Consider the following 26374-nt stretch of genomic DNA (forward strand, 5'->3'; position numbering starts at 1 on the left):
AAACCCCGCCCCATCATTATTATATCTAGACACCTCCCACACACAAGGCTGCCGCCATAAAATGAGAGGGAATTATAAAACCTATAGGGCTACTTATTTGTCATAATTATTCATAATACTATTAAATCAAAATAAAATAAAAAAAGAAAATAACATATATTTCCAACTCATAAAACACCTAAAAATACCCTGGCAGAGCTCCTTTTTCTTTCTGAAATTCAACTTAATCCTAGGTTTAGTGAAAGATGATACGTCATCTGAAAACCACTGTTGATCCGTCAGTTATGTCATACCACATAGATCTTTGGGGTATTGCATGTGACCATCTGCGTCCGGTTGCTATTGACATGGTTTCCATGCAGTCATGAGGCTGAAGCTGTTGCCATTTGATAACATTCTTTTTATTGACAATTTCAATTAGATACATGCATGGTGCCAAGATCTGCCTGAAAATACAGATTAACCATGGTCAATAAAATGTACAGTCCATATGAGTGAGCAAAATAGTGCTTAAATTTACTTTGTCTTGAAATCTTTTACTGGAATATTTAATAGAAATAGCGTTAAAGAAGCAGTATCTCAAGTTACACCGCATTCACAATGTACACAAATGAAATAATACACATGGTTACAAAAATATGTGAAAATCCTTTTTGTAAAAAAGTGCCATTGTGTTAAAATTACAAAACATTATTATAACAGGCCATGTAATTTTATGCTTTTACAAGGAACACTGATGTGACTGAATCACATATGCCAGTACACCATAAATAAAGCCAATGCAATAACGTTTTTTTCCATGTGTTTTTGTTTTGGTACAGTATTGCACAGAGATGGGGTGATACAGAGAAGCACTAATGACTCTGAACCAAGCACAAATAGAAGTCTATTCCAGAGGACAACATTTTATAGAACACAACACTTTACATTACTTGAAATGTAAATACCCATCCTACCTGTCAACAATGCACAGGGGGAAACAGTATTAGTAGGGCTAGTAGCTCACACAAGAGCTTCTCTGAAATGTTTCAATAATAAAAACCGTTGTGGTCCTGATGGAGAATTTTGAGGTGAGTATAGCACAAGCATTTCATTCTCTATTGAATCACATCTTCCGTACCAGCAGGAGAGGATTTGATAGCGACAGACACTCTAACTGCAAGAGAAGGCGACGCTAACTATTCAGCTGTGCAATAACCACTGATGCAGCAATGATAACCGTTAGCTTTTCTTGAACAGACATTTAGCAGAGGACCACGAAGTAGGTCATGAAATGTGATTAAGTGAAATGTTGTCGTGGTTGGTGGGCATGGCACACACAAAAAAGCACACATGGAGAGCCACGCTTGGTGAAACTGTATTCTTTGATGGACAGCGCCTCCAGGGCATGAGCTGCTCGGGCCTGGGGTGTGTGTGTGTGTGTGTGTGTGTGTGTGTGTGTGTGTGTGGGGGCGAGGTTCCTCCAGGAGGCAGAGATCACTGCGTCTCTGGCCTGCCTGGAGCTAAGAAGGCAGCACAGGTGGAGGTGGTGGGAACATTTTCTCTGACGCTGAACAACATTTTCTCTCTGCTTTCCCACTAGTAGTCTTCAACATTGGGGTGGGGGTGGGGGGCACTGCCAATTGTCTGCAGCCCAGTGCTCTGTTCACCACAGGCGGTGGTGGTGTTTGACTGGCAGGGGCAGTAGTAATTAACAAAGCCAGTTGGCCGACTCCCTTGTCCTTCCTGTTGGGAGGGAGGCCGCTTGTAATGTGCTCTGGCCTGGCCTGGTCATTTGCGGCGGCTGAAGATGCTCTTCTTGCTGGAGCTCTTGTCGGACGAGCTGAGGCCGATGAGGAGCCGGGCCTTATCCTCCTCCTCCTGCTGCTGCAGGCTGCTGTCTGTCTGTCGGCCCTCTACCACGGCCTTCCCCCGCGCCTCCGAGCCCGAGGCCGGCTTTAGACGCAGCTTCTCTTTGATCATCTGGGACGGAGGAGAGAGCGGGAGCGAGAGAGAGAGAGAGAGAGAGAGAGAAAGGGAAAGTAAAAGAGAGAGAAAAAGAAAAAGAAAGAAAGTAAGAAAGAAAGAAAAAAAGAAAGAAATAAAGAGAGACAGAGAGAGTGTAAATTCTTAGGTCACATTCTTGATGCAAAGTCTTGTTCACCCTGTTTTTAAAAATGTGTTTTTGGAAACTGGATCACAAGTCAACACCTGTCATGACTAATACGTCAGTATAACTGGAAGTGTTCCAGTACCTGAGCCACCAAGGCTTTGCGGCTGTCCCTTTTCACGGCCATGGCAAAGTCCAGCCAGGTCCATGTGTTGTTGTGGTACTCCAAACAAGGCAGCACCAAGTTCAGGTCCTTCCAGTCAACGCTGCTTTTCTCTCCCTTCACACACACACGGACACACACACACACACACACACACACACACACACACACGAGTAAAATATTTATGTTACTAATCTGAAGGAATATCTAAAGGATCTAAAGGATATTCAAAAACATCTATACTATAAAGAAAATACAGCATGCAAGCGTTTTACAAAGTGTGGTGGGTAGAGCAGCACTTCACACACCTTATAGCTGACACACAGAGGAACCTGTGGGATCTTGATGTAGATAAAGGAGTTGTTCATGGCTGCCCTTTCCTTCATCTTGTCGATGTCATCCACAGGATGCTGAGCAAGTGGAAAAATATTACATCACTAGTTTAATACCTCATGACTGTAATGTATAATACCGCCGTTGTGCCCTTGAGCAAGGGTCTTAACCTCGAGTTTCTCTGGGGAGATTGGCCCTTGTAATACAATTGACATATCTAAGTCGCTTTAAAATAAAAGCGTCTGCTAAATGAATAAATGTGAATGTATTTTAAAGTAACTTGGAAAACATATTATTGGAATTCTCATGGCATGGTAGCATTTTCATTTTTTATGTTTCCATCTCAATTTTACATGTATTTGTCATTCATTTTAATCAATCTACCACTACCAATCATTTGGTACACAGACCAGAATTTAAACTGCATTCACATGTGAGTGAAGAGGTATGTGAATAGAATATGACTTTTGGAGTGTTCTGCTGATGTGTTATATTTTGAAGGACAGTTTAGTACCTCAGGGGGTTTGCGGAATGATCTCCTCACACCTGCTGTGCGGTTCAGGCCCTGAGTCACACTTTTACTTGTTCCCAACCCCGCAATGGAATCTTCCGATAGCTGCCTTGGCTTGACCACAGGGATACCTGTGTTTTGGGCAAACCATTAACAAGGGGAGCCTCGGGCAAACTCCCCAAATCACACATCCAACAATGTGATCTGGCCTCAACACCATACAACCCTCTCCTCAATGTCAAACCGGACAGGAGCTTTTTATAGCTAAGGGAGGTCCACCGGTATGACATAACACACATTAGGCGGGAATCCGATATTCCCATCAGACAGACTAGAGGAAGGAAAATCAATGGAAACCTTCACTGACCTTTGGAAAAGAACAAGTACATGCGTGAGACCATGTGAAAGAGAAGAACCAACACGAGGATAAACTAATCTATACAATTATCATCCAGTGCTTATAATCAACAATAAAATAAAAATGTCATTCTACTACAAAGTAATCGAAGAAAATGTGTGTGTAATATGGTCATGTTTTATATGTACACAAAAGCTTCACAACAAAACTACTGAAAAATATGTACAGCTTGCATGCAGTCTGAAGCAACTTCTGCTTTATCATACAGTGGGAACACATTCAACACATTTTCACTGCTCAATTATCACAGAAGTGTGTGCATATGCTTTGTGAAAGAAACCCATTTCCTCTGAGCAAAATTACATAATAATGAATTTAATTTCCAATGTGCTGGATACTAATAATTCAACCTTTATAGCACAGGATTTATAACAAATTATTAACACAAGCATAGCTTTTGAGTGCACTAAAAGAACTATTAAAAACATATCATCCTTTTTGTTTTCCTAACCCGAAGGGGTGAAGACACTGAAGGATCATAGTGTTTAGTAATGTGGACCAGTGGTTTGTAGTCAAGTATAGTACACTGACCTGTAGTGACCAGTCTGAACTTGTCCTCCTCGTCTCCCACTTCCTCCTCCTCTACGTTCCGTCCGGGGAAGAAGAATCCCATCATGCGCTTGAAGAACTGATACATCAGCTGGATTGTTAGTGGTACTACGTTCACCTGTGGATAACAGCACACTGCAGTGAAACTCGCACCCATTTGAATTCACTGAATAATTTCAACTGACAATCTGTGGACATATGTCCTATTACAATAATAACAAAATAAAAAAAAATAACAAAAATAATAATAAAAATCAGTCAAACAAAACAAAAATTATTGACGGTAAATAACTGACTGGATTACCTCAAAGTGCTCCTTGACAGAGATCCCACCCACAGGCGGACGGACCTTACTGAAAATGCGCAGAGCGAGTTGCCGTGCTGATTGACATGGGCTCTGGGGTCGCAGCACCACCTGAAATACCCATCAGAACAACAGTCTATCAAATCACACCCTCTTCCAAGACCAAGACGAAAGGGAGTAGTAGTTGTGCGAGCATCAATTACCATTTCCACAAACATGCAAACTCATGGGACATCTTCACACAGGCCAGAGTTCCATACAGGTGCGATGTATAGGGAAGGGTGGCACTTTGAACTTAAAGGGAAGACGCCTCACCAACATCTTGTCTACATTCTCTCTTACATGCTCATGAATACTTCAACACAGGACTGCAGACACCGTCCACAGAACTAGGTCAATGTATTGACACTGACAAGCATCGAAAAAACAACAAAGAAGGGCACAGGTTGTAATTCTAATTCAAGAAAGGACTGTGATTCCCCTCTCATAACAGACAACACACCAAGCATGGCAGTGAAGGAGACATAGAAATGGTCTGAAAAGGGGCGCGTGTGAGGACATGACAAATGGTCATTGGAGAGTAGGGGTACATTCCCTCGGATGCATGGGGTGATGAAATGGAGAGACAACTGGGGGAATACGATCGACCATGGAGGATGAAGTCGGAGGTGAGGCACGTTGACAGACAACTCGGTAACCAGTACTATACATACCCGCACGTGCTGCACAGGGAGAGCAGGTAGAGAAGGGCACATTATTTGAATACAGCCTTAAGGATTACCTTTAGATAAACTGAGTCCAGATCACTCACAAATGCTAGTCACACAAGCTGCCTCTAAACTTTAGCGTGTCAGTTTTGATATCATATTCAGCGTTGACCAAGCTGCGGAGATTCAATTTCTGTCCATTTGTCCATATAAAACACTTCACCCTCCATGTCCCATTACCTTATAAGCAGCATTGGGCAGCAGGTTGTTCATGGTGAACCAGCCCAGCTCCAGGAGATGCTCTGCCGTGTCATCGGACTTATTTAGCTGTGGAGACCCAAATAACAAATGTGTAAAATCCTGCAGCCATTGTCTGGCCCAGTGAGACCCGACAACAGTATACACACTCATACAGGACTACCTGTAATTTCTCTATTAAACAAGGTTTATAAACTCATTTTTCAACATTTCTTCAGCTATGAGGTTTATACACAGGGGAGGGCTATACGCTATACATGGCAATATATACTGCTGACATGCAGACTGGCTTTAAAGGGCTTCCCGGAGAACAACAGCTGACCCGTGCTTCTGGAGCTCCAGCCTGGTTGGACGTTCAAGAGCACCTGACCCCATGTTAACGTTAGCCTACTGCTAAATTTGCGATGAACTGTTCAAGAGCATAATGTTGCCACTTCAGATGATGAGTCACCTATGTGAATAAACAATGATTGATTTAATTTATTCATTCTCTTTTCTGACTAAAGCACTGATCTGATTCTGATTAGGGCTGTGCAATTAATCGAAATAATCGATTTATCGTGATTATGACTTTCAACGATTATGAAAACAACATAATCGAAATATAATGATTATTTTACTACATTCCGTTTCATAACAATGTTTTAGTTTTGTCTAGAGTTGTCGTGTGCATTATCTTTGCATACCTTGCATGTATTTTTTTCTGTTGGATCATATTTAAAATTCAATTTCAAAATGTTTTTTGCCATAATTGAGCAGCTTTTCTGATTCACTGGGCTATTGGGCACTGTGGCTAATACATGGTGTGCAGTCAATACACAATTTTGTATTTTTTAATCGGCATAAAACACAGTCATATGGTTTATACAAAACGGTAGGTATATGCTATTTTCAACAAAATAATAAAGGTAATACATGGGACATGACTGTATGTGGAGGTCGTGCTGTCCCACCTTGCTGTACATGAACCTCTGGAGCTCCAGCTCGGCGATGCCTAGCTGACCGTCCTCCTCTGTCAAGCACCAGCGCGCCTGGGCAAAGTAGATCTCTGTGCGCCGTACCACGCTCACGTCTTCTGGAGGTTTCCGCAGCTCCAGCTTGTTGGCCCTCTGCAGCTGGAAGTCCTTAAAACACCTGGGGGGAGGGAGGGGGCATAATTATGGGAACATAGCCCCACAAATTTAGTGAGCGATACTATGGTCTCTAAGTGATACCATTTTCTAAATAGATGACTATCAATTTATTAACCAGTAAAAAAAGGAATCAAGTCCGTACACCAGATATCGCTCCAGAATATCGCACCAGACATCGCTCCATAAAAAAAAAAACATTTTTCACATGACTTTTCAGGCCCTTCCTCATTAAATGTAATCGGGGACAACATCTGGTGTGCAGACTGGTGTGACTTTTTCTCTGTCCAGCACCTTGAGTTTACCTGTTCTGGATGTGCGTGTCCCTTGTTGATATTCCCATAAACCATTAACCACAAAGCAGTTCAAATGTAATCGGGTATACGCACCGTTTTATCAGTCGCCACGGCTAGAAAAGGATTAACTTATTCTGATGTGCAGTGATAGTTCTAATATTTATTGACTAGTTTGCCATGGTGCACTGCTCAATATCTCTCTATGAGCGTTTGGCTGTGTCAGCAACTGTGCAGCAGCACTGGCTCACCTAATGAGGATGTTGAGCTCCTCACTCTTCATCTGCAGGTCCGTCTTCTCCTGGTTGAGCTGGTTCTGCAGCTTCAGGTTGATGTCCGACAGCTCACTGCCTCTCAACTCGTCCTGCTGCGATTGGAAGACGTACACGGACAGAGACGTTAAGAACAAGTCAGTAAGTGCAGGTCCAAGTTTCTGAACTCATGGGCCCTATTTTGATTAATGGGCAAACAAAGTGATAATAATAATAATAATAATAATAATAATACATTTTATTTGTAGTGCACTGTAATGGCCTTGTTCAAGGGCACAACAGTGGAAGACGGGAATTGAACCCACAACTTTTCAGGCTCCTACATGCTAGTCCAGCTCCTTAGCCACCACTCTACTACTCATCCACTCGGATATCGGCTGGTTATTCTTGCACATGCACATGGTGTTGAATTAGCAAATAGATTTTGTCTAGTTATTAAGTTAGTTAGTCTTTTAAAGTTAGTCTTTTAAAGACTTTGCACTTTGAGATTTCTTGTAAAATGTAAAGTAATATAATTGATGTAAGTCGCTTTGGATAAAAGTGTCTGCTGAATGAATAAATGTCAATGTCAATGTAAATGACAGTGCTGCGGCGCGGGCGCGGACCCTGATGTTGCTGTAGATCTGCTTCTCCAGGTGTCGGATCTGGGCCACGTGCTGACGGACGGCCTCCTGCAGGTGCAGGATGCTGCTGCGCTGCTCCTCGGGGTTGCTGGAGATCTCCAGCTGGAAGCGCACCCTCTGCTTCTTCTCACTGTGCTCCTGCAGCACAACACCAGAGCCCCACACATGAACACAGGCTGACAGAGAGCTCTTCAAGCAAGTATGCCATTAAAAAAATGCAGTTAAGTTTGCAATTAAGAAAACTCTGTGGGTTGCAATTTGTGTGTCCACCACTCTAGTTCATTCAAAACAAACCAGAAAAGGAACTCAAAGTGCTAAATACCGGAATTATCCTTTAAGGTAAATTAACGACTGCATAGTTCCCCTTTAAAGGAGTAGTGACTGAGCTTCAGCTGACCTTCCTCTTGGGCTCCACGTGCAGCAGCAGGTTGTTGACAATGTCCAGGATCATGGCATACTGAACGGGGTTGGTGGAGATCTCCAGGTCATGGTGGATGAGCGTGAATGTGTCCACAGCACCTAGAGAGGATGAAAGGGACAGTGCTCTCAGTGCCAGCATCATTTGGGTCTATGGACTAGGAGTGTTTTTTGACAGAGGGAAAGCTATCCTACAAGATTCACAGATTCACATAACAACACACTACTCAAACAATTTTTGTATGGGTACTGACCAAACATGTATCAATTTGATTACAGGGATTTACTGTACCTTCCCACCCTACTTTCGCTCCTTTAACTTAAAGATCTTTTAAAGAAAAGTTGGGGCGAGGTACCCCAGATTGAGAAGCTCATGAAGCCAGCGCCTCTCACCAGCCTGTTTGTTGAGCAGGTCCTCTTTCTCGTGGTCGTTGCGGATCTCTGGCGGTTTGATCTGCGTGGCCAGCTCAGGGTCGATGTCGTGGCTGTAGCCGATGTAGTACATGCGGCAGCTACAGCGGGAGATGATGCGCTGCACCTGAGGCGTCTCCTGCACCTGAGACGGCTGGTTCCAGTCTGGGGGGTGAGGAGCAGACCAGTCAGCTACTTTGAAATCATTAAAAAAAATTTACATTCTCGAAGGAAAAGAGGACACAATGGCTGATGCGCTCAATAGAGAGAACAGAAATATTTATGGCAGATGAAAATCTGAAAAACATTCTCTTAGAGACGTGAAATGTGTTTATTTTAGTTCAGTCAAGGTAAAGTCACCGATTGCCGTCAGTAACTATTTTCAGCGGTCCCAAAAGTGGAAACCTTTTCTTAAATGGTGCTTTTTGTGAAAAAAGGCGGCTCTACATGAATTTTTTAAAAGTACGCCGACAAGAGCCGTCTTTGTGAGAGTGGGGAGATAAAGGGGCAGGAAGGTGGGGAGATGGGTGGAGTCATCTTACCAGTGGTGGTGCTGACCATGCCTCCTACGGCCTGACCACTCTCCATCAGCTCCAGAACGGAGTCCAGGTTCCGCTGACGGTGCTCTTCAATGTTCTTCACCTGCACAGCGACACAGAGGGGAGAACGTTAGAGCGCGGAACCTTCTGACGAGCTCACGGAGATCACTGGACTATGGAATGGTGCCATGACCCATGTAATTGAAATTACAAACAAAAAAATTATATGAACAATTCTCCAACACAGCAGTTTGTGAAACACCACTTAGACACTGCAACAACAAAAGGATGCATATATTAAACAGCACAGATCACTGCTTAATCTCCACGCAAAACAGCTATCAACTACCAATCCCCCCCTCCTAAACTCAAGGCTCCAGTCCCTTTCTCACCTCTAGCCAGAGCTGCCAGTCTTCCTGGTCTGAAGGGTTGGACTCCATGGTGGCGAAGTACTGCATGCCATCCAGCAGGCAGGTCCAGGTGGTCTTCTGCTTGAGCGTGTCGTTGTACCAGGCTGGGTGGTGCTCGTTCTGCAGGAGCTGGGCTTTCGCTGCAGACACCAGAACACAGCCGGCCGTCTCGGCACCACGCAACATCATCTGAGCAAACACAACACGACACATGCACAGGAGACACGTTAATAGAACAGACCATAAACTTGGATTAGGTTCAGGGGGAATTTTGTGGTAGTATAGAGGTGGGAATATTGTAGAGTAAGGTCAAGGGATCTCAATCAATTTACAGAAACAGAATAACTGAATTCATTGAAACACTTCTATTTCAGGTCTTCCATCTATGCATCAATAATTGTCACTACTTCCTAATTATGATTTTACAAAGGGAACAAATTCATTCATTGAACCAGAATAATTAGTGACTTTTGTGGTCTGAAACACACCTGACCGTTGACCAGCTCGATGTACCAGTTGCGGTTGTACACATCGTCTGTCTGGCAGGCGGCGATGCCACAGAGCTGGTCGCTCACACCCGACTCCTCCTCTGAGAACACCACAAACTTATCAGTCTCCTCGATGAGCCTCTGCAACATGGAGGTCCCTGTTAGGGGGGGAAGCATGGACAAGAGTCAGTGGTGTTCAGCCAAGGGAGTCGGCCACACACACACACACACACACACACACACACACACACACACACACACACACACACACACACACACACACACACACACACACACACACACACACACACACACACACACACACACACACACACCTTCTGAGTGGCTCTTGTCGGCACGGGAGGGCAGGGTGATGGTAGGGGTGGAGGGGGCGGTGCTGGGCGAGTATGTGGAGCCCGTGCGCTTGAGCTTCTTGGCCTGCAGCTGCGTGTCGATCCTCAGGCCCTTGAGCGCCTCTGTGGACAAGTTCCTCTTTAGCACAGCCGCCTTCTTGTAGCCATCGTACAGGCCGAAGGCGATGTTCCTGTTGGTGGGCGTCCAGGAGGCACGCAGGTCCACCAGGCACAGTTTGTGTGTGTAAGGGGCATTACTATCATCTTTCGAACTCGTCTCCTACAGCAGGGGAGAGAATGCGGTCAGTGTGGTTCTGAAGGGTCAGAATTCATGGTGCCCTCCAAAAAAACGTATCATATATAATTTGGTACATTATATACAATGTGTGAGTTTTTGGCTTTCCTTTAATGTGTCCCAATACTCCCACCCATAGGTATAATGTATTTATGTAAAGCTATTTAGAATACAGCATATACAAATAGGAAAGAGTATGCAGTAATGGAAAGTGACATAAATCAATATTACACTCTCTTGTGTTAGTGGTGGCTGTGTGCGTCTTGTCCCTTACCTCCTCCATACGGTTGCTCTGTCTCTGGTAGCTGAGGGAGGACAGGCTGAGCAGGTGGGTCTTCTTCACCTGGGCGTTGATCTGGTGGTCGGCCGTCTCGTCCCAGGTGGAGGCCATGAGGTGCACGGTGACCAGCGAGAGGTCGCTGACCATCTGCGTCACGCTCCATTCCGAGATCAGCCTCCTCATTACCGTCCCAGCTACAGAGAGCAAACGTCCCATGAGCACTAGTGTGTGACTTACCATTATACCCATCATTGTGTCATGTACACTGCATGTTGATGTGTATCTATGGTAGAGCGCTTATTATTCAAAACACAAGTCTATGTAACCATTATCACACCGAGCATTTTAGACCAATCCAAATGGCTGCTCCATCGTGCCATATGGGTGACGTATGTGTATCTATAGACCCTTTCAACAATAAAAACAAAAACAATGCTTGAACGTTCTATTTGGGCCCCAATCTACTTCCTCTGCATTAAGATAACATATGGAATGTTAAAACGGAAGTCTTGTGGGGCCAACTATGATGCTGATAATGGAACTCTCGAGTGTCTGGTGTGTGTGTCTCACCCTGTGGGATGAGTCTCTGGGCTCCTCTGGTGAAGACGCGGCCCTTAGAGCACTCCACCTGAATGCCTCGCTGCTGCGCAAATGAGGCCCAGTAATGCACCTGCAGGATGGTCATGAAGGGAGCAGGGTGTGAGCGTGAGCAAGGTCATAGGTCATCGGTCAAGGTCATTCATGTACTAATAGTAGCAACCTAGGGCAGGAGCAGTCTCTTTTTGGTAACTCTTTTATTTTAGTGCGCCTGCTGATTTGACGCTACCAGAACACGAAGACAAGCAATTTGCTTCCTTCAGATACAGGTCTTTTTGTAACCTCTCTGTACACTTTCAAAGTTTACAATACTTTGGTTTGTCTGTAGGGACTCTCACCATACACCATACCACAATGGTGTAATTATATTTCGACAATTGTCAGTGGTATAAAATAGCGTTTGTTTTTTGATGTGCTAGCTGGCCCCCTTAGCTTTCACTATAAGCCCATTCAGTGTTACGCAAAAAACAGTCTTGCTCAAAATTCCACCAATTAACATCATTTTGCTCTGAATCAAATGTTTGAACTTGTTAACTACCATAAATAGACCCTAGGTTGTTTTTACTCCGGAGTTACACTTTTATGGTGTCAAGAGTCCCAAACTTCAACCCATAGCCACTTTTTTTTCCTTCCCCAAAGAGAGGCCACTTTGGCAAAGTATTGTACCAAGCAATTCGTATTGTACTAATGATCTGTAGGTACACAAAAATACATTATAAGTATGTGATATTACAAATTGTTACATAGGTTGTTACACTGTACTTCATTATGTAGATACACTGGAACAAGGACCCCGTAAAATAAAGTGTTACCCAACAATCTTTTTATTGCATAGATGCGTCTCATAGTGCCTTCTTCAGTGTGCTTAGCACTATCTGTGCAATAAAAAGATTGTTGTGTGCAAAGTGCGGCCTTTTCTCCTTTTCTTATAGTAGCACTGATATATGGCAAACTGCCAGTAAGGTAGTATAGACTTGTTACTTTTTGTACATAAGCAGGTTCCAAGTGAATAATGAATGGCAGTGGAAATACTAGCAAGTGGCACACCTTATATCAGGAATATACAATGACACCGAGTAGAAAGAAATTAGTCATTTGAATCATGCTGAATGTCCACCAGATGGCGCTCTGTCAGTGGCCTGGGGCCTCACCTGGAGCTGGGGGAAGGCGGCGGTGAAGGACATCTGCTTGTAGTGCTGGCCCAGCTTCTTGCGGACGGGCCTAAGGCTGTGGAAGAGCTTCCCCCGGCAGATGGGCCGGGACACACCGGTCCACGTGGCCCAGAAATTCTGCATCCAGCGCAGGGTGCTGCTGTACAGGAGGATCCGCGGCTGGCAGGGTTCTGAGAACACACACACACACACGCACGCACGCACACACACACGAAAAGTAACTGGAAATTAGAGGTCTGTGTGGGTTAGATTTTTCTGCAACATTCCGTCCTGCTCCTACAAAAATACTTTGTAATGTAATTTTTAGTCCTGCTACCGCCCGCATCTGAGACATTATGTCCCGCTCCCGCCTGTTAAAGCCTCCACAGCTATGCAGGAGGGATATTCAGTTCTGCTTTCTGTCTCACACACAACTAAGAAAGACTGCTAGATGTCTAGCAGTTTCTTGGTACTGAATGTAGAAAGAAAGGCACCAGCATCTGAAGTAGCCTAGAGCCTACTAGTGGTGCCCTTTTCCTCTGTCATGCTTTAGACTTTGTTGAATTTCAACAACGGAGCAGCAGGAAATAACTGACCCCACATATATCCAACAGTTAGGCTACTTGAAGCACGTCTTATTTATTGCTGCCAAAAAGAACATTCAGCACAACTTTAATTATGTACACTACTTTAATACTCACTTCTATATTTTATTTTACGCATATATATAATTTGTTTATGTTTCTGTTTCTCCCACTCCCGCAAACGCACCGCTCTCATCCCGCGCCCACACAGAGCTTTCAAAACTTGTCCCAGTCGACCCGTGGGTCTCGTGGGACTACCACGGGGGTGCAGACCTCTACTGGAAATGCCCAGTATCAAACACTAGAATGGTTGCTGTGTTCACACACAGAATAGAACATTTCACTCCTCAATTTATGTCAAGAGAGGTTTCACCTAAATGAGTACCGTCAGACATCATTAAAATGGGCCTTTGTGTGGGAGCTATTCCGACCTGTGCCGCAGTGCTGGTTGAGGTCCATGGTGATGGACAGGTTGAGGTTCTCAGAGCGGAAGGCCCGGTAGGAATCATGGGACTGGCCAGAGGTGACGTCGGCCACATTCTCCGCGCAGCACAGCTGCACAGAGTGGTGGTCGTGAGGGTTGCCATGGCACAGCCACTGGAGGTCAAGGGTCATACACAGGTTAGGCAGGTGCAGGAAACAGATGTCATCATACCTGTTGGAGGGGATATTAATGGAAAAGACAGTTATTAGATAAAAAGCAGCAAAAAGTGTCTAATGTCACTCAACACAGCCTGTGAGCCAGTCACAGCTTTTGTCAATTACTCCTTGGGTAGAGAACAGCACCCTTACTTGGAGGCTGTCCTGACATTGACATCCAGGTCTCCCTTGAAGACAAACTGTCCAGGTTTCCAGTCAAAGTTTAGCTTCATCCACTCCCAGTGCATGTTTTCCGTTGTGTTGTAAGGGTCCTACAAAGCAAAACCTCATTCAGCTCCATTGTTGTGTAAATCTATTCAACATTATTTTAAATCACTAACATTTTTACAGTGCATGAAAATGCACTGTACTGTTCTTCCTAGGCTTCTTCTTCTTCTTCTTCTTCTTCTTATTCTTCTTCTTCTAACGCAGTTAATGCAGCTTCAACCGTTTAACGTAGAAACTTCATTCAAACTGCGTTGCATAGGTCTTACTTAGGACATGTGGGCTTTGTATTTTTCATCTTTGTAACTTATATACTTTTTAAACTATTAACCCTTAAAGGAGTACCGTCACACCAGTGTGATGGGAATGTTGGGAAATTAACATTCTAAAGAATATCTGGGTTCATTGAATTCAACATAGAATTTTAGAACCTTCAATTGTTGCGGAACTTAGAACGTTCAAAAACCTACACCTTTAAGGGTTAATTAAAAACTACTCAAAATTTCCCCATAGACTTAACATTATGATTATGACATCACAATACGGCCGTTAAGCAATTAGAATCCTATGGCAGGTGTTCAGGCCACCTGGATCTCAACTGCCAGTCTCAGGCTTTAAGCATACAAACTGGCCCTATTAAGACTACACATCCTGTTCAACTGCTTCCTCTGCCAAAAACTGTTTCAAAATAAAAGTCCTCACTACAATATTTCACTGTTAAACAATTTAACCCTTTAAACTACTGAACTTTTTAACTGTTCAGCCATTGTAACTGTTACTTGTCATCAACTATGACTCCTACCCACTGTAGCTAGTTAGCATGGCTACCATAGTTAACATGTTAGCATACTAGCATGTTAGCATAACTGCTAAAAATGATTAGCTAAGTTAGCTAAGTCACATGGTTAGCATGCTATCATGTTAGTTAGCATTTTTAGCAAAACTGCTAAAAATGATTAGCTAAGTTAGCTAAGTCACATGGTTAGCATAGTTAGCATGCTAGCATGCTAGTTAGCATTTTTTGCAAAACTGCTAAAAATGATTAGCTAAGTTAGCTAAGTCACATGGTTAGCATAGTTAGCATGCTAACTAGTTAGCATTTTTTGTAAAACTGCTAAAAATGATTAGCTAAGTTAGCTAAGTCACATGGTTAGCATAGTTAGCATGCTAGCATGTTAACATGCTAGTTAGCATTTTTAACAAAACTGCTAAAAATGATTAGCTAAGTTAGCTAAGTCACATGGTTAGCATAGTTAGCATGCTAATTAGCATATTTATCATAACTAATAAAAATGATTAGCTAGGTTAACTAAGTCATATGGTTAGCATAGTTAACATTTTAACATTGTTAGCATGCTAGTTAGCATAGTAACTTGGTTAACATTATTATCTTTGTTAACATAGTTAGCATTACTACTAGCAAACATTGGAGCCATTCCAACTGTTAGTTATCGTCAACTATCTGCCTAAATAATTTAACCATTTCAATTATCAACCTATTTAACTGTTTAGTCATTCCAACTATATTAAACCTTATCTACCAAGCAAATAATTTAACCATATGAACTCATCATATTTTTGCATTTTCATGCACTGTATTTCCTTCAGGAAATGCTTTTCTAGTTTGTTGTTGATCTTTTAGTCACCAGCATATGAAATCTGGTTTAACCAATGATGAATTGAAAAATGTGCTGAAGTTCACGGCTAGCGGCAGTACCTCGGTGGCGAGCTGGTGCAGGTTGGCCTGCTCGATGTCCATGACCCAGCGTCCGTGCATCAGCAGGCGGCTCTTGTCCCACCAGGCCAGCGTGGGGGACGGATCCGCCGTGGGCTTGGTCAGCAGGTCCACCACCTGGCCAATCAGAGTCCAGGCAGGGTCCCAGCATGGCCCCCACACAATAGTGTAGAGGGAGATGTCCGCTGTGGGGAGTAGAATACATGAGACAATGAGACAATGAGCTTTCTGAGGGATGTACTCGGTTCAAATATATATGATATATTATATGATAATATATTTGATATTTTACTGTATGTATTTTGTATATAAAACTTGTATAATTTATATTTTATATATACACGCCTTTTTTTCTTAAATCACAAAATATTTGCCATCAATATACTCATAAATACACATAAATGACAGAGGAATAGATCAAAACATGAAAAGGATTGAAACTGAAACTGTAATGGGTTTTGCTCACAGCGAACATCGTAGTAGAATTTGAGTGGCGGCATGTTCCTCAGGACGTTCACGTCACCCCAAGGCTGGCCCAGGTGTATCACCTGTCGGCGCCGCGCCCGTGGATGCCCATCCTGCTCCGCCCCGACCAGCCGTCCAGACAGGGTCCACTCTCGGATCTCAAACAGGTAACGAGGGTAGTCTCGGATACGCACTGTTCCACACCACACCATGGGAGAACGAGCAGGAATTCAAACAACTACAGCTCACATTAAGCAGATGCCATTCACTCATTCATTCATGGATAATAACTGCCAAGGTGTCTGCTGCTAATTTTTCATATATTCCATAAATATGTTATATATATATATATATATATATATATATATATATATATATATACATTTACTATATATACTTTATTAATCTCATGCTGGTATAGATCATGATTGTGAAGTCAAATATCACTCCAAAACCACAGTGTCTCTTGCAGACTCACCCAGGAAGGCGGAGAGCTTGAAGCTGATAGCGCGGCACCACTGGACTGCCAACGGCAGGCCGTCCCGGGGGAAGGGACTAACGCTGTCAATGTCCCTCAGCTGCTCGCGGACGCGCTCGGGCCCGTGCAGCGCCCGGTCGGCCAGCACGACCAGCTCCAGGTCGGCCACCGTCCAGGTAAGCAGCGACTTGCGCATGGGCGTGTTGGCGTAGAGGCGTCGCGAACGCTGGATGTAGATCTCGATGTGCTTGCGCTCGAGAGACGTGTAGAGCTCCTCGATCTTACGTGCGGGCAGCAGCTCGCCGTGCTGCTTGCGCAGCTCAGCCACCTTCCGGTCGAGCAGCTGCAGCCGCTTAGAGCTCTCCTTGCTCTCGTCCTTCATCAGCTCGTAATTGTCGCGCAGCTTGATCTCGAACACGTCGTCCAGGAAGACGAAGGAGAACTGGCTGACCCGAATGAGCACATCCGGGGGCAGGCGCTGGGCCTCAGCAGGCGGGATCGCGGGACCTCCGCCAGGGCTAACGCCGACCCCACCATCACCGGCGCCGCTCTGGTGCAGGGTCTTCAGCCACTTCTGGACACTGATGGCCTTGTCAAAGGTGTTGGAGAAGTTGTACTGGTAGGGGAACTCCACGCCCAGGCTGGGGATGGTGAAGAGCCAGACGCGGTTGGAGGCGGTGGTCAGGAAGGGGAAGGCCTCGCGCTGCAGACGTGCCTCCTCCAGCTCCTCCAGCATCTGCAGCTCCGCGTCCGAGAACGTGAAGATGTCGTTGCCGTCGAAGTTGAAGACCAGCCGCGGCGACTTGCCGCACACGACGCCGGCCTGCTTGGAGATGGAGAGCACGTCGGCTTGCAGGAGGATGTAGTTCTGTTCGCCGACGTGGGCAGTAAGGGAGCAGCTTTTCAGATCCAGACTGAGGCTGAGCGTCCGGCTCTCGGCCAAGGAGGCGTCAGCCGTCTCTGTCTGTGTCCTCTCCTCTTCCTCCTCCTCATCCTCCTCCTCACTGGGCTCCTGCCCTTCAAATGGCCTCAGTGCTGAGGACAGAGCGCTCCAGGAGGCTTTGGTCTCTGTGACATGATGATACATGAACATGTGATCTGATGGAGTCCACTGGACAGATAAGGCTTCCTCACACTGCAGCTGGGGGAGACATGGTTAGGAGGAGACATGGTTACAGCATTAGTAGCAGGCCCACAGACACTTCAAATAACTGAAACCAGGGAAGAATCAAAGCACACAAGTGCACGCTTTTTGAGACTAACATTAAAACGCACTATTCCTCTGTTACTCATGCATCTGAAACATTCTACCTTAATTAGCGATAGTGTACTAGCTGGATGTTTTATAAAACTGTAAGCGTGGTACCTCCAGGCTGTGGTTGCCAGGGTGATATGATGAGGCCACAGAGGAGAGGCTGAGGATGGGGCAGAGGATGTCAGCAGCGGGACAGCAAGGCTCCACACTGTCCGTGAGCACCTTGACCACTGACAGGGCCACACCCTTTACAGCCAGCCGTGAGCTCTCCCCAGAGCCTGTGGCATGGACTGTGTCCACTCTCAAGGCAACAGCACCTGGGACAGGAAACGGAAATTTTGAATATGGCAAAGAACACGTCTGGGGCACTTATACACTACAATTTAGCTAATTAACTAAACCCCCACCCCCACACTCTCTTCCCAGGCATTAGTATTATTTTCAATCAAACAAATTGGAATTCAGTTTTCAAGTCAGACTCGGAGAACATTGTACAACATCACCAGTTCCCACCCACCTGCCACATTGGAGAGGGTGAACACATTGACATCGTCCAGGCTGAGCTCCAGGCTGAGGACTAGTGCTGAGGGGGTTGCGGGAGTAGGCACTGGGACGGCAGCCTTCCGCGTGCCGCTGGGGGTGAAGAGAGACAGCAGGCGGGACAGGCAGAGGGCGCAGGTCTCAGACACCTCCACTTGCAGCCCCTTCAGACTGGACTCCACGCTCAGACTCCGGGCAGGGCCGGGCGACTCGGGCGACCCGCCCTCCGGTTCCCCACAGCTGCCCTGTTTCAGTCACATGATGGACAATTACTGCTGTAGTTCATGAAAACCACTTTCTGGTTTCTGGATTCTGGTGCTCACGTGCATGCTATTCTAAAAGTGATGGACGACGACTTAATGGCTTTATATGTGTGTGGTGCTTGTAGAGGACATAGAACCACGTTCACTTCCTACCGATGGAGGATGCTTGGCTATTCGGAGTCCTGCTTCCTTTGGTCACCTTTATTAAACTTTAATCTTAGCTTCTACAGTTACCTGCAGTGTGAAGGAGTCCAGGATGAGGGCTTCTCCCCACACGTGTTTCCCTGGGGGGTGTGGGGCCTGCTGGATGTGAGAGCCCTGACCCACACGCCACCAGAAATGATCCAGGGACACCGAGGCTCTCTGCTGCCCTCTGCTGCTGCTTCCGCCCTCTGAATCCTCGGACGCCTCCAGGAGGTGACGAAGTTCTGCAATCCCAGAAGACAGTCTCAATGATCACAGCCACCCAGCTAGGGCTTTCGCATGTTTCTTCTACCGTTTGCCAAATCACATTAGGCTTGAGTAAACTGTCAGGTAGTATGTGGATCAACATGGCCCAAAAATGCGATGACTGATTTGATTTCCATCCTTTTGGTCTCAATTACCTACTATGTGCTGTGTGTGTATTTGCAGTTTCACTATCAGCCACAACAAAAGGAGTCTAGTTAATGTATAACATCAAGCTACTGTACCAACAGCCCATATCTAATCAGGTAAAACTATGAAAGAAAATAAAGGTGAAGAATGAATAACTACTAATAACAGTGCTTGTAATTTATATTACAGGAACGCTGTTTGCCCCTCCATTCTTGTCATACTTTGCCCATTCAAATTCCTCCTGCTAAGGACACAAGCCTCACCTTACCATCTGTGACCGAGAGTGTGGCAGTAAATGAAAGTGTTAGTGAGGCAAAGGCCATGCTTTGTCACTGTGTCCTCAGAGAGACTCTGTGTTTACCTGCACTGGTTGAGATGAAGCCCACAGCGAAGGGAGGCGTGTCTCCCAGCTGCACCGACACGTTCACATTTGACACGGCACAGGTGACCAGCACAGGGGCGTCCAGATGTGGGAAACACCTGGGTGACAACAGATCAGTCATGTAGACATGCTCGTACTGAACAAACAAATACACATACAAACAAACATACACAAAATAAATCAAGCAGCACTACATAAGCACAGTGCAAGTGCGTGCACACGGCACATGGGCGGATTTTTAATTGAAATAGCAATCTGAACTAATGCAATTAGATAATCGCGAAGGCTGCAAATAATCATATAGGTTGCAACTTTGTCTCAATCAGCTTAATCTTGTCACATCTATGATTTTTATATTCACGTCATCCTTCTTGTGTGACAGACAGTGATGCTCACCAATCAGGAGTGCCATGCTCCCCCACTAGGCATGCTCACCAATCAGAGGTGGCCCAACTTCATGCGACATTTGAAATATGAACTGAAGCTTGACTGTCAAAAATTATATCCCAAAACCAAATTGCAATATCTGTCAGAAAAATCTATTTACCCCCCTCTAGTGCACATACTCAAACACACACACAGACAGACACAAGAACTTCCTTCGGGGGTAAACAAACAGAACAAGCTGAAGGTTGTCCAGCTTTGAGACAGATGGTTATACTTTTTCCTCTGAGCAGTCTTCCTGTGGAACAGCTGTTCCCACGAGAGGAGGTCCAGCCAGTGGGAGAACTCCTGGTGGCGGTAGTGGATGATGCACGTGTTGACGGTGACTGAGCCCGATATGTCCACCGAGGTCACCTGGGGGATACAACAGGAAGGGATTAGTCAGCCAGAACCTTAGTAACAAGACCACTTCTCATGGGAGGAGGAATTTAGCTTTCCTGTTTCATATCACCTTACCTGCAGGACCGTCTTCAGAGTGTTGAGACAGAGGATTCTCTGCCGGCTCTGGGACAAGAGAAGCCCGTCTGTGGTTACAGGGGGGAAGAATAATGGTTTATTTAGAGGTCTAAATTAGTGTTTATATGGCTATTTCTTCACTTCTCCCGTCAGCCAATGTTTCTCTTAAAATCTTCATCTCAACATTTTTCATAATAATGGTTTATTTGGCCATTACTCATCTCCTGACAACAGCTTTGCACTCTCCTCACAAATTACAATGTAGTGCCCAGTTGTTTTTTGTAGGCAGGTTAAGGGATAGTATTACATGATTATATGATGTACACTTAGAGCTTCTGTTCAGTGTGAGTCAGAGCTGCTGTAGTCTCCTCTTAGCTCTGCTGTGTCAGTCTGTACGTTTACATGCACAGTTAATTTGAGCTACAGTTAAAGCTTGGCTACATGATTTGACCAGAGACTGGACCGGAGTATACATGCAATGGAGGGAAATTGCTTTATTGTGGGCTCTTCTCTCTCTTTCTCTCTCTCTCTCTCTCACTCACCCTCCAGGAGGAGTTCCAGGTTACTCTGGGGGAAGCTCAGCTCTGGCGTGAAGTTCCTGAGAGGAGGCTGCTGGTCATCTCGCCCGTAGCCTACCTTCAGAGACTTCAGGGTCCAGTTCAAGTGCCTGCAGTGCATACATTCACAATTACATTTCAGACACCTTCTTCGTCCGTGATGCACCAGTGTGGGTTATTTTCTGTACAAACACGACCTCTTATAGTACCGACCTCTTCTGGCTGTGCATGGATAAGGTGATGTTAGTGTTCTCGAACTCCACGTTGACCTTCTGAGGGAGCAGCTGGTGGAACTGGTCCAGTGCTGCTGTCTGGATGAACAGATCCTCCTCACACTCTACAGGGGAGAACAGAAGTATCACAGGACAGTTAGAGGTGCTGTCAGAAGTAGTCAATCCTTACTCCTCGCACTCCGGTGTGACAGGAATGTTGGAAAATGAACATTCTAAAGAATATCTGGGTTCATTGAATTCAACCAGAGCCATATAAAGGTACCTTTATATGGTTCTGAATTCAACATAGAATTTTAGAACCTTGAATTGTTGCGGAATGGAATCTTACGTTAGAATGTTTAAAAACCCACACCTAAGGGTTAAGTATCTTTTATTTTTTGTAATCATGTTGGAATTTGTTGGTGCCCTCATCAAAAGTTGGCCTTTTGTTTGGATAATATGTCGCGGATCGGAGAGGATTGACTGAAGAATTTGTCGATATTTGTGGTTGTCCGTAACAAGCCCTCGCAGTTTGTGTGATTATGTTGCTGATCAAATCACAAACGGCCACAGCAACAAAGAGTAATGACCGAAGGATTCGTTGGTGTATATTGATAAAGAACTCATCATGACTGTGGAGGGGGTGGGTCTGGGACCAGACACCACTGTCAGGCCTTCTGGAAGTGTCTTGGGCTTAATTCAACAAAACATTGATGAAGGAATGTGCCTGTTTGATAACCCCAGTGAAATGCTCTCGAAGGCTGCTCTGTTGGTGATGTTTTTTGCCCACAAAGGTTGCTTTGTTGGTGATTTGGTTTTTGATGGTAAACAGACTTGGTTGATGATTGGCTGGTGTGGGAAATCCTCTACTTACAGCACAAGGAAGTTAACAACACTCCTGTGTATATCTGAAATCATGTTCTCATAAAATGGATGTCACAATACATTTATTTGTCAATCTGTTTCTCCAAATTTACTAAAATATCAAGCCAATTTTTTTCTCCTTTACTGGATTGAGCTTCTTCTTTCTGTAACAACAATTACCACCAACATTGTTGTGTGGCAATAAAGTATATCTATCAATCTATCAAATGTCAATACAGGTGTGCTGTATGAGAGGTCATCAGTTCCTCTTGTGATCCAGCATCAGCAAAGCTCATGTGAATAAGCTCAGCACATAAGCTGATCAGAGTACAGTTAGGTGAGGTATTAATGACCGTGGGTGGACTGGCTCACCGGTCACGGCGTGGCTGGTTTGTGCAGGGCCAGGCGGCGGTAGCAGCAGCTGACTTAGGAAGAGCCCCTCGTGCAGCTCGGCCAGCAACGTCCGCACATTTAGCTCCAGCCGGCCCGGCCGCAGCTCCGGCAGACTCACGTCCCCCAGCACCGACAGACTCAGAGACACCTCGGCCAGACAGGTGTCCTGCTGAGAGGGGAGCGCACACATGCACACACACACACACACACACACACACACACATCAGTTTTACGCACACACACACACACACACACACACAGCACTGAGACATTGCTCAAACAGCTCTTCCATTTTGCTCTCTCAACTCAGAAACATTGCCTCAGTTTCATTCTCTCAACTCACCAAGCGGCTGCTTTTTAACACTTTACTGCTGAGCTGTCCCACTGAGAAATCCCAGGCCAACCTATTGAGATTGATGAAAACTGTTAAAAGAGTCCAGAATATTACAAAGGCACAAGCATGGCAACATTGAGCTGCAAACTGTAACCGGCCGCGCTAGCTATCTATCATGGTGCGTGATCACCTCTTGGCCTGGTGGTCGAGCAGCAGAGTGATTCCGGTGGTAGTCATGTGCCACAGCGACTCAGACAGGGCCAGGTTTAACACCATCACATTGATGGAGTCAATATGAAGGGACAGCAACTGAGAAGAGAAGGACAGGGCAAAGTTCAGGGGCTTGAGATGAGACAGTGACTGTCACTTGCATTGTCACTGTCAATATGGTTCTGCTGATCTATTTTACAGATCTGCTGGCTGTCCTCTAGCCTGGCCACGCCCACCTAGATCACCTTTCAGAGAAGTACTAGTCTGGGACAACATAGTTCATTAATGTTCCCATCGGCCGGCAGATTATCTGCCCAATCAGCGACGACACTAAGACACGAAGTTTAGAAATCGAAAGTGCCTGTGGTAAATGGTAGTAGCAATGCCTGCAAATATCAAAAACGGCATTCGGAAGAATGTGTACATTTATTTACAGCAATGGCAGGTCCACATACATTGTTTCCTGACTGACAAAGCTGTTTATCGTCAGTTTGTAAAGTTTAGGCTAAGTAGGAAGTAACGTTATGAATCCCTGATCAATGGGATTGGTTAGGGTGGACCAATGATTTCAAAGTTCGCGAGAAGTCTAGGCTCGTCGCAATGCGAGTGTTGGAAAGTTTTCCCAATAGTGAGTGACCAGACTCTATTCACTTTGTGGTGTACCTGAGACAAGAAGTGTAGAGTGGAGGGGCTGAGGGGGAACTTGCCCTCGTTGTCTTTTTTGGGGCTCTGTGGGAGCCGTGGCGTCACTGGCTCCAAGAGGTCGACTCGCACGCGGGTCTCTCCCACACACAGGGCCAAGTATCTCCTAAAACCAAACAGAAAACCTCCAATCAGGGCATGTGTAAAAGGCATGATGTCTTAGTCAACATACTGTTGAAATGGCAATACATTGAATAGAGACAGAATATGAGTATAATGTGGCATACAGAGAGGAGACACTTACGGCAAATCTTGGTTTAAGAGTTTGCTGGAAATCCATATTTTGTCAATTTCCTAGAGGCAACAATTGAAAAGCATTCAATAGTAAAAAAAAACAATTTAGGCTTATGGATGGTCAGTAATCTTACTAAAGTTATCCATTCATTAGTGTCATCATTAATGAATGTTACTACATGAAACGATATGCAGCTAAACCACACTTTAACATAACACTTGCTTTCATTGAGGGGCAACCAAACACTATTAGCTCCTGAAAAACCCTTAACCCAGCCATCCAGATAGTCACCCACCAGAGTGTGCTGAGGTCGAAACTGCAGACTGATGCCCCTCACTGAGAAGAGGCCCACTGACTTGATCTTCAGCTCAGCATTGAGCACTTTTGCGCAGAGGCGCACAGCTAGGCTGCACACTATCCATCTGTAAACACAGCACGAGAGAATTGACAACCACCACAAACTGGACAGAGGACTGCTTTTTTTTATCTATGAAGTAGACAACAGTTGTTATTGGTCTGGTTAGGTGAAACACTCAGTCTTCTGTCAAATACAACATCCAGTGCACAAAGAGCACTGACACTTTTGCAAACCTGTTTTCATTTCTAATACCCATCTGTGTAACAATAATGAGCTGCTACTTGGTGGGCATAAGGATTGTACAATCATGTAGCTTCTATGCAGTGAGCTAAATTATATAGCTGGTCAAGAATCATGACAGTTAACTCCCAATTTCTCAACTCCCAAGAATCATGACAGTTAGCTCCCTGTAGGCTACTTTAACTTACACCCGACAAGGACACACTGTAAAGATATTTACAGAGAAGGTGTGTTCTGCTTTAGGTCGACGACAGCGAGTTGTTTTTGTGTAAACAGAAATCTGCAGCACAGGTCAAAATGTTCTCTTGCACTTGTGTACTTGCTTATCCCACACACTGTGTGTGAAGCAGTGTGTGAGCCACGGAGAGCTTACCTGAAACAAATGATGGCAAGGATTCCCAGAACCAGAAATACCAGGAGTGCAATCACCAGGACAGACATTCTTCAGTGTAGTGGAGGGGTGGTTTTACATCCAGTTTACTGACATTTATGACCTCTTACAATGCGAATGCAGCTTTTTAATCGTTGGACAACACCTGCGATACAGGTGTCACTGGCCTCATAAAGTGGTTAAATACACCCTGTTATACCCTGATTTAAATCTCCACCATCTGTTTTTTTTTTTTCAGAGAGCTACTAGGCTATTGCCATTAGGCTTACCTTAAAGAAGTTTCACATTGTGCTTTATAATTATTTCAAACTTAAAACATCAAGTTGCAATTTAGGCGGTTGATAACCTTTGCCGTTATAAGCAACAATACGCCAAAGTGCATTGCAGGGGCTCACAAACAAAGCCCGTCAAAGCAACTATCCTACACTCCCATACAATAATCATAAACGACAACCAGCTCAAAACCTGCTTGAACTCAAACTTCACAGGTTGAAAATGGCTAGTTAGCTTGCTCACTCAGCTCAGAAACTAAAAAGCTAGGTTAGGTAGCACCCCAGTATTGTGGTACATGAAGAGAAATAGAAAAGTAAACTGTGGCAAACAATATAGAGCTATCAAAATTTTTATGCTGACCACCCTAATCAAGCCCTCAATATTTGATTCTTACCCACATCCATAGTAATGGCTAACTAGTTAGCTATCGCTAATGTAGTCTAGCCTACTCTGGACATTATGTTCAAGTCAGTTTCTTCTGGTTTTGAAAACAGATTAGTCCCTGACAATGAAATGCAACATCACCCCGACTCAAGAGCAATGCAGTCATAGACACGCCTCAAATGAATCGCGGCTTTTGATAACCGATGGGTGTAACTAGCTAAAATCAATCAATAGCTGCCAAGTTCTTCAAAACACCGACTCCGAGCTAGCAGTGGGCTAACGTTACATTTGATACGTTTCAACCCAGGTCTGAGAAAGGCCGTTTGCCCTCCGATTTCGTCCAACCTAGAGGGCGTTGATTTGTTGATCATGTAAGATTAGCTGGCTTAGAAAATTTCTACCAAAGTTAAACAGCTGTCATCCTGCTGCAGCATAGCTGTATCAGTCAGAGCCCGTCGTCTCCTGGCTGTATCCTGGTTTGACTGTTGTCAAACTCAGGAACTCGACTGCTGGCCACTGACACAGCCAACCAAAACCTAACGCGGAGTTTTTACAATGTATTTATCT

The 26374-nt window shown here is 44.9% G+C and overlaps 1 protein-coding gene across 2 annotated transcripts; it reads right to left on the reverse strand.

The window, feature by feature from the left end:
* Positions 1–379: 379 nt before the first annotated feature.
* LOC143121805 (bridge-like lipid transfer protein family member 2) lies at positions 380–26273 on the reverse strand. 2 transcript variants are annotated; one of them, XM_076282415.1, is made up of 39 exons: positions 25133–26273; positions 24457–24583; positions 24171–24220; positions 23888–24032; positions 23205–23323; positions 23024–23084; positions 22660–22846; positions 21425–21548; positions 21197–21321; positions 20655–20722; positions 20416–20552; positions 19734–19852; positions 19010–19203; positions 18490–18757; positions 18084–18289; positions 16718–17858; positions 16241–16432; positions 15757–15959; positions 13968–14086; positions 13607–13830; positions 12592–12782; positions 11414–11513; positions 10838–11037; positions 10251–10548; positions 9916–10073; positions 9410–9616; positions 9021–9120; positions 8461–8643; positions 8048–8169; positions 7633–7788; positions 7007–7122; positions 6286–6466; positions 5315–5401; positions 4368–4478; positions 4046–4181; positions 3100–3227; positions 2561–2662; positions 2235–2369; positions 380–1962 (listed from the first exon to the last, which is right to left on the reverse strand). In XM_076282415.1, exons 1-39 carry the CDS (start codon positions 25198–25200, stop codon positions 1771–1773), a joined length of 6780 nt encoding a protein of 2259 aa, XP_076138530.1. In that variant the 5' UTR covers positions 25201–26273; the 3' UTR covers positions 380–1770. The 2 variants fall into 2 exon arrangements, with proteins under 2 accessions (XP_076138530.1, XP_076138528.1); XM_076282413.1 differs by having other exon boundaries at positions 22660–22849.
* Positions 26274–26374: the final 101 nt, after the last annotated feature.

Source organism: Alosa pseudoharengus, unplaced genomic scaffold (assembly GCF_046254945.1).
Source record: "Alosa pseudoharengus isolate Yale_2024_CS ecotype anadromous, Long Island Sound unplaced genomic scaffold, YU_APseudo_1.1 YU_APseudo_1.1_scf_13, whole genome shotgun sequence".
Taxonomy (NCBI): Eukaryota; Metazoa; Chordata; class Actinopteri; order Clupeiformes; family Clupeidae; genus Alosa; species Alosa pseudoharengus.